The sequence below is a fragment of the Glossina fuscipes genome, unplaced genomic scaffold (genome assembly GCF_014805625.2).
Source record: "Glossina fuscipes isolate IAEA_lab_2018 unplaced genomic scaffold, Yale_Gfus_2 1, whole genome shotgun sequence".
NCBI lineage: Eukaryota > Metazoa > Arthropoda > Insecta > Diptera > Glossinidae > Glossina > Glossina fuscipes.
Window position 1 is genome coordinate 36,707,563 of NW_023998415.1, and position 13,928 is coordinate 36,721,490.

General features: G+C 33.9%; 1 protein-coding gene across 1 annotated transcript in view; it reads right to left on the bottom strand.

Annotated features, from left to right (window-relative positions):
* LOC119644900 (probable serine/threonine-protein kinase DDB_G0282963) overlaps nucleotides 1-13,928 on the bottom strand; it is a 37,564-nt gene that overhangs the window by 6,858 nt on the left and 16,778 nt on the right. The window contains exons 2-3 of the mRNA XM_038044615.1: nucleotides 9,604-9,773; nucleotides 9,408-9,481 (exon numbers count right to left, since the gene is read on the bottom strand). Coding sequence (XP_037900543.1) covers nucleotides 9,408-9,481; nucleotides 9,604-9,773 — 244 coding nt within the window. The remainder of the gene's footprint in view (nucleotides 1-9,407; nucleotides 9,482-9,603; nucleotides 9,774-13,928) is intronic.

Genomic DNA, 13,928 nt, shown 5'->3' on the forward strand with positions numbered 1-13,928 from the left:
TATATATATATATATATATATATATATATATATATATAATTTTATATATATACTTTTATATATATATATATATATATATATATACTTTTTTATTTTTATAAAAAATGAAAATAAAAACAATAATACACATAGTACAGGAGTAGTACAATTATATTATATAATGGTACAGAGTATGAGATGCATAAAAATTATAATAAAATTATTTTATTAATAATAATTAAATACGTAAATAAAAATTATAAAAATAATTTGTATACGTGTTCTTCTTTTCCTACACCAAGGAAAAATAATAATAATAAAATTATTTATACTTGTAATCTCAATCGTATGTAATTTATATAATATGAAATATGATAAAAAGGAAAATAATCTCAAATTTTTTATTTTTTATTTATCATTATTATTATTATTATTATTTTTTGTAATAAGAAATAACAGAACTTAGAATTAAATACGGATTAATTGTTAAATATTCAATGATGATTAATTTGTCAATAAATTAAAAATTATTTTAAAAAATTTTGTAATTTTTCATTTACAATATTTTCATTGTTTATTCTTGTATTCACGTCATTCATTAATGACATATTTCTAAAATTTCTTATTAAAACGTGCACGACGGATAGGGCAAATAAAATTTTACGTAAACACAGACACATACTGGTATACAATGACGCGATACGTTACGATACGATATGATAATTTCAATTGTAACGACCAGAGTAGAGTGTAGCAGAGATTTTTCATAGTCTAACGACTCGAATGATGAGCACTCGATTCTCTCATCTTATCATTCTCTCCTATAACAAAGAGATGTAAGTATCATGAGCATTGCAACAATCGTCTAAAAAACGATTTTTGATCGTAAGATTTAGGGTAAGGAATTTACGTCTGGTCGTCCATTTGTTAGTTTTATCTAATCATAAATCGATATAAAAATTTGAAATATGACCAAGATATCATATTTAGAAATTTTGTACTAGAAAATATGGGATACGAGTCTAAAAGTAAAAAGTTCCCCAACAACATTCATTTATACAATCTATGACCCTAGGCCGGTAGATGCCGGTTTGGAGAATGGTACATTTAAATGAATTATTAAATTGCGAGTTTTCTTTGTAACGCGGTTCGATTTCGCTTCGTTTTTAAATTTTTCGTCTGGCCATCACTCTCAGCCAATGCACTTCCTACTTTTTTTTTTCTATTTTAATTTATGCAATCGCCAATGAAATATCCTCGCACAGACGGACGGACGGACGGATGGACCAATGGATCTGGTATATTAGATATTCAGACTGCACTATAGCTATTCTAACTGCACCATCAGTCTTCAGTTAGATAGATATAAAATGAATCTCTCTGGTTTAGCAATGCTGTGCGTCTTCTATTCATGGTCTAAAACGAGGCTTCATTCGGAATTCATTTCTTTAAGATAACATACATATACAATAGCGGAAAATTGTTTTCGCATTTTTAAATATCAGAGCCAAGGAACGACTCTTCGAGTCAGCAGTTTTTATCTGTTATAAGCAAAAAATATATCCATAAACAATTTCGGATACGAAGAAGTTATAAAATCTTTAGCATAAAATAGCAATAAAGGGATTTTAATGCATTTTTAATGCCTTACACTTGTCCTCGATAATAAGGTTATATATGTATTTTAACCGAAGGTATGCAATGTCCAAGAAGACTTGGGATAGATCTACATTTTATTGCATTTAACTTGCAAGTCACAATTTTCGAGATATTTTCATGTTGAAGGATTGTGGAAAATTAGTATGGAACGTCCTTCCATATAAATATATGTAATTTTTTGCTTTATTTCAATTTTATGATTAAAAATGTGACCAGAGTAGTGATGTGATATATAACTTTACTATTCCGACTTCGGATCATATAGGGGTTCTCACATGCACGGGTCGTTGTGGTAATAACTGCACCTTTTTTAATGACAACGAAATATAAAGTTTAGGCAAAGTAATGCAAGCCATTTAACAGTCTTCTTTCCAACTTGATCGATTGTAGCTGAATTTGATAGAGAGAGAGAGAGAGAGAGAGAGAGAGGGAGAGTGGTTGTGGAATTCAAAGATTCTCATTAGGACTTTATCACATCGCACAAAAGTTCAGATAGAATACTGAAACTAACAACATATAGCATTAAGTTTGGTCCTACGTTATATAAAATATGCTCCTGATTAATAACCGAATGTGAATTAAGAGTTGCATCTCTAACAGCTTCTGTAATTCTGCGTTTATGGTTTGCTCTATCGCTTCTTGCACTCGCATGATATGTATTCTGAGCCCCTTACTTATGTATCAGACATATGCCATCAGCCATTTTGCAATTTAAGGTTTGTTTTTGACAAAAAATTTAGACGTGTCTTGGTGTTTGTAAGTGGTACAATGTCTTCGCAGAAGAGAAGAGAAGAGAAGATGTTAATGACGCTGACCGCGCTAAGCGACCCAGCGCGCCAACAATCGGCGAAAACGTTGAAGCAATGGAGAAAAGTGTTATGAAGAGTCGGCAAATCACTGTTAGAGGAATTGCCGGAGATGTCTGTATATCGAATTTTGTTTTCTCTAAAAGAATCGTCGTATGTGCATCACTCAGGATGCTGTTGAATGGCGTCAACGACGATCCAGACTTGATTGAAAGGGTATAACTGATGGCCCCCTGCGACTGCATCCTATTCTCAACACTGAGAAGATCCATGAAACGATAGATTAAGAAGTCAAAGACGACATCGCTAAAAAAAAATCAAGGCCGCACAAAACAAGAAGTTCCTCGAGGATTCGAAAAACGCGCTGGCCCAAGTGTATTAGATTGAAGGGAGATTGCTTTGAACGGGACAAAATATATAGTGATGAATAAATAAAAAAATATTTTTCGAGAAAAATGAAAAGTCCCCGTTTTATTTGAACACACCCCCGTACAAACATTGTACAGCTTTACTTCACTTTGACTCCCATATTAATTCCCATCCTGATAGATCATCTTTCGGTTACTGATGGAATTACGAAAAAATTACTTATAGTTGTAGACACATATAGGTATATATATATCTATAATATATATATAGCCATGGGCATATAAATAGTGGAAAATTTTAATTAAACTTTAACTTAATTTAATTTTTTGTAGTTGTCAGCAAAAAAGCCATTCAAAATTTATGGAATTTGGTTAAAGCGGAAACTAAGCAATCTTGTGTAAGGATATATGTATTCTATATCGAAGAGAATTTTGTCGCAAACATAGATCATGGACGCAGCATATTGGATGAGTGCTAAAAAAAAAAAAAAGCTAAAAAAAAATTAAAAAAAAAATCTTTAAACTCTTTTTTTATATTGACTCAATGTTTCTTTTACGCCATTCCTACGCCCAAAGAATTTTCTCAACTTTTGAATTATTCTTAGCGCATGATTTTGTTTTCTGTTTCTGATTACTCGGATAATTATGAATTTTTTGCATGCAATTTTTGCTGCAATAGTAATAAATAGATAATAAATAAATAATTTAACAAAAAGAAATATTTTATGTTCTTTTTTTTCACGAATTTCTTCATAAATTTGTGCGTTTATTCTCATTGTGAAGTGTGGTACTTATAAGTCCATGGCTATAAATATACGTATAGTGCAAGATAGAGCGAAGATCTTCTGACTAGGTATACATTGTATATCTTATTGTAAACATCATATATATGTGTATATATATATATATATATATATATTACATTATATATAATATAATAATATAAAAAATATATATATATATACATATATTATATAGATGGTTGCGTTAATTTTGAGACATGACTTCTACAGGTAAAAATTGTAAAGAAATGTGAAAGGCCAGTGTACATTACAGTTTTGACCTTCCTCTGTATAAAATAAAACATAACGTGCGACGCTCAAAATTCTTCTACTTCCAAATTCATTACTTTTGGTGTTTATTTGAAGAAATCTGCTGCCGACGCCCACCAAACAAGTTCATAGGCTTATGGTGATACTGCTTCACCATATCCCAATTGTCGCTTTTCAGTTTAACGATTTAAAAATGACGACACGAATTGATTGTAAACACCTTATTTTTGCCCACTTGTTGCAAAAGTTGTCCAGGATACACTGTTGCAGGTTGAATGGGAAGTTCTGCCACAGCCACTAGATATGTCGCCTCCTGATTACCACTTGTTCAGATCGATGCAGTATAGCTTGCGTTGCACGTGGTCCGGCAAAATTGAAGATGCGAAAATGGATCGGTGGGTCGATCGCGATGATATCGTCTTGTTGACAAAGATATTGTAAAATTTTGTAGAAAATGATGGAAACTATTTTTATTAATACCGATTTTCCACAATAAATGCTATCTTCAAGTGAAAAAACTATCAAAATTAACGCATCCTCGTAATATATTGAAAATGTAACCAGATTTTTTTTTTTTTTGTAGCCGTTCGCTATTGGCAGAAACTAAAAGCAATAGTTATGCAATAAAAAAATTGTATAACTTTAAGTGATGTCTTGCCCATATTTCAGTCAATTTTACATTTATTGCGATTAGCAGATTGTGACATGGGTTTCACGTGGGTGCCTGCCTTGTTGAATTAACAGATGTCTCCGAGGGTTTAACGTGGGTACACTACCGTGAAGGTTTAACCCCACGGTGCCCGATGGCACACGGAGTGTGAAACACTCGAACTCCCCGAGGTTAATAATCCTCGCAACATACGGTGCCGAAGTCGGCGCACACGTTGCCATGAGGAATATTAAGTCCCCGAGTACCAGACGAGATACGTTATGGTCGCATCTCCCCTCTGGTGAGGGCGAGGCTTACCTAAAACCTCTGCCTTTCTGTGGGTAAGGCACTCGGTTGCAATGCAACTCCACACCGAGCAAGAAGCTCTTCCCGCGATTTTTGGACCAACCACAGCCACCGCGAAACTCCCGCTATGGGCCGTTCCCGTTGTCAGGCCAAAGCTAGAGGAAGTGCTTTGTGGGCTCCTGACGCCCGTGGTACCGAAATTGAGGAGAAAATTTGGAAAATAATTTATAAAAGTCTCCGGTCGGACTTTCTAGGTCCCATAAGACCCGCACTCGGTATGAGATAGTCATTTGAAGGAAAACCAGTCTATACCATGCGCATAAGCATGGTATTCTCACTGGGCGGAGCGAGGCCTATCTCAACCTCTTGGGAAAAAATTATAGTGCACAGAGTCCGAAGACCGAGTGTACAACAATAGCGATGTAGGGAAACGTGGAAACAGATTTCCCCACATCACCAACCAGAAAGGGGATGTTGGCTTAACAATACGATCCGAAACGATCCGAAACTAAATTTGTTTCTCTTTATAAAGCTCAAATAGCGGTCGAAAGACAAATCGATAGGCAGACAGCTAGGCCGAAATGGCTAAATTAATTCGATTCGTTATGCAAGCATAAAAAAGAACAAATAAGAAAGTTGTATTCAGCGGGGGTCGAATCCCGCCTACCTACCACTATACTTTTCGCTTTCTACTCTCCAAGTTCTTTTATTTGATACCCATATGGTTGGTGTTATTAGCAAAAAATTAATCGCGGTGTCCATCATATTCACCTGAAATTGAACCCATTTTTGCGCAGATAATAAATCTTCATTTGACGAGTGCGCAAAATAGTTTTAAACATTCTGTCTTGTTTGCCTTATGATAAATAAGCATAAAACTTTAAAAAAGTGAAAAAGAAAATTTAATTACTCGTAGCTTTGTGTGGGCATGGCCAATTAGTTCCATTTTTTGGACCCAAAGAGTAGAGTGCTTCGTGAAGTAAATGTGTAAATTCAAATTTCAACCTTCTAACGAGTAAAAAACCAAAAATGTTTGTTAAACAAAACGGAGTTGCGTTCAGTTTACGCTCCACTGCGGCCCTCCTTCTGCTCTGACCAATTTGGCTCATTTTTAATGCCAAACTGCTTGCAGAACCTTCCAATGTTTCTACCAAATTTAAAGGCGCTATCTACATTTTTGCGACCAGGAGAGTGCAAGCAACAAATACCACACAGAGAGACAGACGGACAGACATGACTAAACCAGCTCAGGATTTCATGCTGATCATCAAGAATATATATAATTTATTTTAATGTAATTTATAGGGTCTCTTATCCTTCTTTTTGGATGTTACATATATATTATGTTAAAAAAAACAAAATAGAGTATAACCCGATCTTAAAGTCTTGGGTATAAAAACAATAAATAAATAAAGGAATATATGGTATTACGGTTAGAAAGCTGTAAGAGTATATTTCCATCGGTTTCTTTGCAGTGTGGGGACGTTATGAATTTTATATATGTATTATGCGTCGTTCGCGTACGGAGCCTTGGAGCTTTGATATTTTTTTTAACCTAAAATGCTGAATCAAACTCATATCCTTGCGCAATCGTTGTGGTATTTGCCCGATCCAGTTCCCTGTCAATTTTAACTATTCTTAAAATGCGAAAAGTCGCGATTAAAGAGCTAAAGAGTTTTTGAAGGTCATTCGACATTTGAAGGACATCGGATTTTTGCAAATGTTTCGAAGACTGAGTGGGAAAGACGTTGCCACGAACGCATTCTATTTGAAGGGGGACAATAATAATGCGCTCGCGTTTCCTTTGAAATGTCTTATTATCGTTTTATCACAGTGTTATATGTGTTGTGAAGTGTCTCCGATATAAACACTGCACAAGCTTAAAGTAAACCTTTATGGTGGTTAAAAGATAAAAAAAGAAAAAAAAAAAAAAAAGAAAAGAAAATGAAGAAAAACGAATAGCACGAAAGTGTGTTGCTCTCCGTGCTCATACGATTGGTATGAGCGCAAGGGCAAGCGAAAGAAAGGAAATGAACGGTTGATCTAAATTTATCAGGGTTCACTGTGCTATCCATTTCTCTCCTTTTTCATTTATTTATCTTTTTATTTTAATTGAAAGCGGTACGAAATCCTACACCAGTTTTGAATAAGCGCACATTTCACTTAAAGCTAATTAGGAGCCGTTGCCTTCATTTTTTTTTTTTTTTTTTTTTGAGGGAAATTTTTTTTAGCAAACATTAATCTTATATTAAATTTAGCCAAATGTAGGAGCATAAATTTTTCTCCTCTTATTATTATTATTACTGCTGTTGTTGCCGTTGTTGTTTATGTGCACACACTTGTAGATAGGTATACGATATTTAGTTTTAATTTATTTTTATAATTTTCAAGATTTATTAGAATCATTTGTATGCTTTTGAATTTCAAATTAATGCAAATTGCGCGTCTATGTCTGTATGTGTGTTTGTTGCCTCAATACAAACATACATACATACATACATACATACATACATACATGCTTGCATACGTACATACATACGTACATGCGAGCGTGCATATAAACATAATACTGTGTACCCCTTCGCAAAAACATTAAATAAGAGATGAAATTAGATTAAATATAAAAATTGAATGAAAAACAAACACAAACACAAAATACAACTAAACGAAAATTTGCTAAAAAAAATAGCAAAATTAGCGCGCGCCAGAGAATTTGTATTTATTTAATTTTTTTTTTTTTTTTTGTTTGTTCATGTGCTGCTTAGAGACCGACCGTATAAATTATTTAGTGAGGATTGTGTGTGTGCGCTGAGGACGCTGTTGCTGTTGTTGATGCTGCTGTTAAATTGTGTATAGGATGATGTGATGATGGTGGTGTTTGTTGTTGTTGTTGTTGTTGCTGTTGTTGTTGATGGTGATTATGGAGATGTGGATGATGGTGATGGTGGTGTTGGAGGTGGTGTTGATAAGCGTTAGTGGCAGCAATATGCTCGGGATGGGGTTGTGGCTGAGGCGAATGATGTATTTGATGATGCATCTGCAGGTGTGGAGAGGGTGCAACTGAATGTAGCGTATGTGCATGTAAACTGGCCGTTGCAGGTGAGCCCAAGAGCGTAGACGGCACACCGGGGACTGCCACTAAGGGACTCAACGGCATTTGAGAATGATGGGCATGATGCGGTTGTTGTTGCAATGTTTGTGGCTGCTGTTGCTGTGGCGACGCTGGCTGATGGTGTTGCACATGCTGTATATTATTTAGCGGAATGGTTAATCCACTATGCGAATGATGGGCGATCATCATGTGTACATGCTGAGTAGGATGAGGTGGCAAATGTGTGGTCTGTGGTTGTTGTATTGGTAATTGTGGTTGTTGTTGTTGTTGTTGTTGTTGTTGATGCTGCTGTTGTGGTTGTGTGGTTCTTAATGTCGTTGTTGTTGTTGTGGTTGGTGATGGCACATTATGAATTTGTTTGTTATTTGATATAAGAGTTTTATTGCTGTTGTTATTGTTATTAATATTATTGTAATTATTATTATTGCTATTATTATTATTGCTATTGTTGTTGTTATTATTATTATTATTATTATTATTATTATTCTTATTATTATTGCTAATATTACTATTATAGGTGTTGTTGCTGTTGCTGTTGTTGCTGCTGCTGCTGCTGCTGCTGCTTTTATTATTACTGTTATTACTGTTGCCGTTCGTATTTGTTGTTGTGGCCGCGAGATTTACGTTAGCATTCGAAATTGTTGTACATATGGTCGGAGGGATATAGGAAATGTTGTTGGTTACTGTGGTAGTGCTGATGATGGTAGTGGTAGTGGTGTTGGAATTGTTTGTGCTGTGAGATGAGGCTGAGGTTGAGGTGGAATTTGTGTTACTGCTACTACCAGCAATAGTTGCATTATTGGCATTACTATTATTGTTATTGCTATTACCTAAAAAACACAAATTAATGCAAATGATAAATAAAGAGCAGCAACGAAAAAATTCTAATTAAATAAATTACTTAGGAAATGTTATAAATAATATATATATATATATATATATATATATACACGTATATATATATATATACTAATTACCTCTCCTAATTCAGTATTACTAGATTTTTAAAAAATTGAAAAATTGAAAAAAAAAAAAACATTTTGACTAAATCACTAAACAAACCGAAAAAAAAAAAGAAAAAAAAAAACGAAAAAACAACGAACAAAAATTAGATTTAACTACGAAACTCTGTCTTGTTCAGTTAGTATCACGCAGTCGAAAAAATAATAAGCCTTTTCATAGTCAAAATTCATACATATTTCTTTGATTGACTCAATATACCAATATCTGGTACTAAGTTAAATAGAGCGAAAGATTCCATTATTAATACACGTGGAAGGAAAAGCCTGATCTTAATTAGAATGCATTGTCACCTTCTGCTAACATTTGGAAATAATTAATGTTAACTTTTCTCTTATTAGGCTCAATACTTTTTATACAAGCTTGAATTTTATTCGCTTAATTTTTTTAATATTTGTCTTATCTCCGTTTTTCGTGTGTGATTCGTTTTATTTTTCGCTTATATCAAAAACTTACCCGCTGTGGTATTCGCCAGGAAGCGCTTTGTTTTATCTAATATATAAGGCAAGTTATAGCCATCTTTTGTATAACTGTGAAATATATAAACAGAAAAAAAAAGCAAAAAAAAAAAAAAAAAAAATCGAAAATCAAAAAATTAAGCATTTCGCTATCAAATTTAAGGATTTTGTTCTCTGTTAACAATTTTACTTACATTTCGGTACGTTTTGTGCAAAATAAATTTTTAAAATTACTATAAATGCAAAATAGTGTAAATGTTGGTAAACCTTGCCCAAGATAGCGTGCAAATTTGATTTGTTCAGGTTTATTGAGGCCACTTTGATTTAGTGATAGAAACGGTCGATGATCTTTGATATCGTATTCCTGGAACGGAAAAATAGAAAAAACACAAAAAAAAAACATAATTTTTTAATTAAGTTGATAAGAGACGGAAAAAGGAAAAGAAATAATAAGATGTAAACGTGAAGGGATCGACAGAAGCCAGAAGACGCACGCATTGGTATCCATCAAACAAGCGCTAAGCCTGAGTTACTTGTACATGAGTGCCTGAGAGAGTAAATATTTCTGGACATTACTCATACTTCTCCCTAAATCCAAGAAGCCACATAATAAATCATGATCTTACCGCCGTATTCGTCGGTTGGGGTACGATAGGTTAAATTTATGAGGCCCTTGACAATTTCAACAGTCGGTCGTGTTTATCAATTTAGATTCATGCGAAAGAGGTGCACTATGGAGGCAATCAGTACCATCGCTCCTATATAACATCAGAAACAGTACAAAGAAACCGTGAGAGAGGAGGCAACAAACAATATTGCTTACATAGTAACAATATTGCTCTAATATTAAGAATGGTCTCAAATTGACCAATTGATACTGTATAACAGCTGTTCTCGAGCCAAGAAGAATTTCTTACAAATGTCTTATTAGTAACGCGGCTAATGGCTTTAATGGCAGAAAACATTGTCTTAAGCAGGGCACGGAGACCAATTGATACTGTGTAATAGTTGCCCTCGAGACAAGAAGAATTGCTTACAAATGTCTTATTAGTAACGCGGCTAATGGCTTTACTGGCAGAAAACATTGCCTTAAGCAGAGTGCAGAGAAAGAATGGCTTTTCGAGGAATATCAAGGGCGTCAGTTACGGATTCCTCTCTATGGAATATTATGTGTGATAATATTCTACTATTCGATTTCTCTAGAGAGAGAGAGAGAGAGAAAGAGAGAGAGAGAGAGAGGAAGAGAAAAAGAGAAAAGAGAGAGAGAGAGAGAGAGAGAGAAAGATTCAATTTTGGGTTCTGCTGACGATATAATGATAATAATCGTAAGAAAGAAACCTAAAGAAGAGATGGCTAATTAGTAGAGAATTGAAAACTGAAGCGGTATATATGTTGATAACTGGAAACTGGAGGAGATGGAGGAAAAGTAAGAAATAATCCTTGAGTTGCTTGTCAATAATTTCTTTTATTTAAACTATGGTGAACTCATATAACAGTAATCTCGGCACTCAACAATATAGGAATTTGGAATAAACTGAAACGAGAAATTCCCTGACGGAATTATTTATATAACTCGAATTTCAATTGGGATAACTAAGCTGCTGTGAAAAAAAGCCTAGAAAAATGAAAGCCTTCATTATTCTCCAATAATACTATATAAGCATGACACTCTTCTCTCGTGAAACATTACGGCAGTATTGATTAAGCAGTTCAGATAGTGATTAAATTTCCAATAACAACAAATAAATATATATATTATATTGGTGTAACTCAAACTGTTGTTATAGACCCAAACGAGGCCGTTAAATGTCATAATGAATTGCGGTAAGCAATTGAAAATCGGCAAATGTAAGATGGATGCGTCGGCTGTTACCAACTTTGGAATCATAGTGTAGTATAAAGGTGAATTCAACTTTACATATAACATTGGCAATAAGCGATAGCGATAGCGATTGTTTGCAAACGTACTTACATAGTATTAAAGTAAAGCAGAATGGATGTACTTTGCAGTTCTTGCTGAACATATATGCTTTATTATCAATATGAACTGGTGGGACAGCAAACGGAATTTGGAGAGGATCTTCTCCCCTACAATTTATTACATTACAAATATATTGCAAGGCTTAAAAAAATGGAGAATGTCAGGAATATTAAAGATATAACGAATAGAGGAGTGTCTTTATAGGTTAGTAGATAGCATCTAAAGGACATTAATTAATTCTTCTTCTTTCCACTGAAAATAGTTGAATTCATTTACTTAGAGCGTTGGATTGATTTCCTTTATAAACTATTCAATCGAATGCTTGAACGTTCGTTCTTCACAAAAAATAACCGATAATAGCTTTAATGTGAAGAATAAAAAAAAATATAAAAAAAATGCAGAAATATATGTCGACGTATATATGACAATGAAAAAGAAATGGTGTTGCAAATCAAATGTTGCACACATACACATACATACACACATGCACGCACATCATCATCATCAACACTCTCAATATTTTCATAGGGAAAGAAAAATGATTCACATGTGCGGGCACACACGCACACAAAACACAAGCAAGCGAGAAAAATTATGATGACAAAAAGGTTGGGGAAAAAACCCTTCTAATAATTGAACATACATTTACACATATCATGTGACACACATATCTACACATATATCTATATCAAGCTTCAACAATACCACATAATCTATTGAATCATCAAACACAGGCGAATCAACAAAGCAAGGCGAAGAGAAGAAAAGCGAAATAAAAGACAAGAATCAACAATAACGAAAATACGTACATAAACGCACATATCTATAAAGACGAAAACGTACGCGGATACATGTACATGTGTATCCAATCAAACCAAGTTACTTAACATGTAACATAGAATTTATTATTGAATGAATGAATGAATATATACGTGGTGATGATGAGAATGTTAAGAGAAGATGAAAAGCATAAACACCTAGTCATACATACATGTCCTTAGTCAGCAACAGCAGCAAACCGTGGATTTTATAGTGAAAATTGACTTTTGTATAAATACATATATAAATCTGTATGTGTGTGTATTTGTGCAAGTGTTTACACATTTTGGGGTTTTGCTTATGTTAAAAATCAATAGAGCGAAAGCAAATTTAAGCCAAGAAATGTTAATGATATGTTGCCTACACTTATGCAGATAATGAGGATGATGATGAAAATTTTCCTATAACTTTTAGTTAAAGAAAGGAGCAGAAGGATATATAAAGAACAGAGGAAATGAGAGAAGAAAACAAAGAGAGTGAGAGAATATATATGTGTGTATGTGTGTGTGTGTGTGTGCGTGTGAAAAACAGAGAGAGAGAGAGAGAGGGAGAGAGAAAGGAAGAAAGAAAGAAAGAAAGAAGGAAAGAGAGAGAGAGTAAGAGAGAGAAAGGTGGTGAAGTTTTTTTTTTTTTTTTTTTTTTTTTTTTTTTTTTTTTAAATCTATATGCGATTGTGTGTGATATAAATAAAGTTTCTTTACATATATTTTATACATATGTTTACTTGAATGTCTGCTCACATTTGTGGCTGATGACGGCTGTTGTGAACGTATATCCTTGCTGGGCGCGGTAAAAAAAAAGTTTGTAAATTTGCCCAAACGTATGTAAGGATAAATCTAGTAATTTACATACAAGTAATGCATGGGTGTGTGTGCATGTTGCGCATTGACTGCATACTTTGCAACCATTTTCTAACAAATGGTTGAAATTCTTCTCTTCGCAACATAAGCTATGAAAAGAGAGAAGATTGTCTTCTCATTGATTGCTTCGCATTTTATATGTACACATGAATATATGTATGTATGTTAATACGTAGGAGTAAAAGATTTTGTAAAATATCTTAAAGCTTTCCTCTTAACACATAACTCTATTTCTCTCTCCACCTGCCAACACGACGACATAATGCTACACAATACATACCACAATACGCACACTATCGCACTAACACTTGCTTTTCACACACTTACATTCCAACATTGAATAACACCACATAAATAAATGAATTTACGCCCTGTCATGTCATGCTCACATACATACCAACTAAACAAATGCCCACCTATGCAGTTCTTCACTATGATCGGTATAGAGGTTTACATAGAAACATATAAGTGCGTGTTTGTGTTTGTATGCGTGTGAGTATGCGTGCGAATGTGAATGTTGATACGCGTTTGCATGCATGTAAAATAAATAAGCGATGCTGCTGCTGTTGCTATTGCTGTTGCTGCCGCTACTTTGTTATATGATTGTCACCCAACCTTCCGACATTTGAGTGCCATGTGTATGTACGGTGTGCTGTGATTGTGTAGTAACAAATACTTTGTATCACATTTGTACACAACGAGTCAAATGTTCACAAATAGACTCATTATCCTTTTGTTTGAATGTGTGTCGTTGTTTTTATTCCCTGCACTTGTAAGCATCATTTGTATATATACGTTTATATACGTGTGAGTCAAAACTATAATATATACATATCTACATATGTACATATATATATAT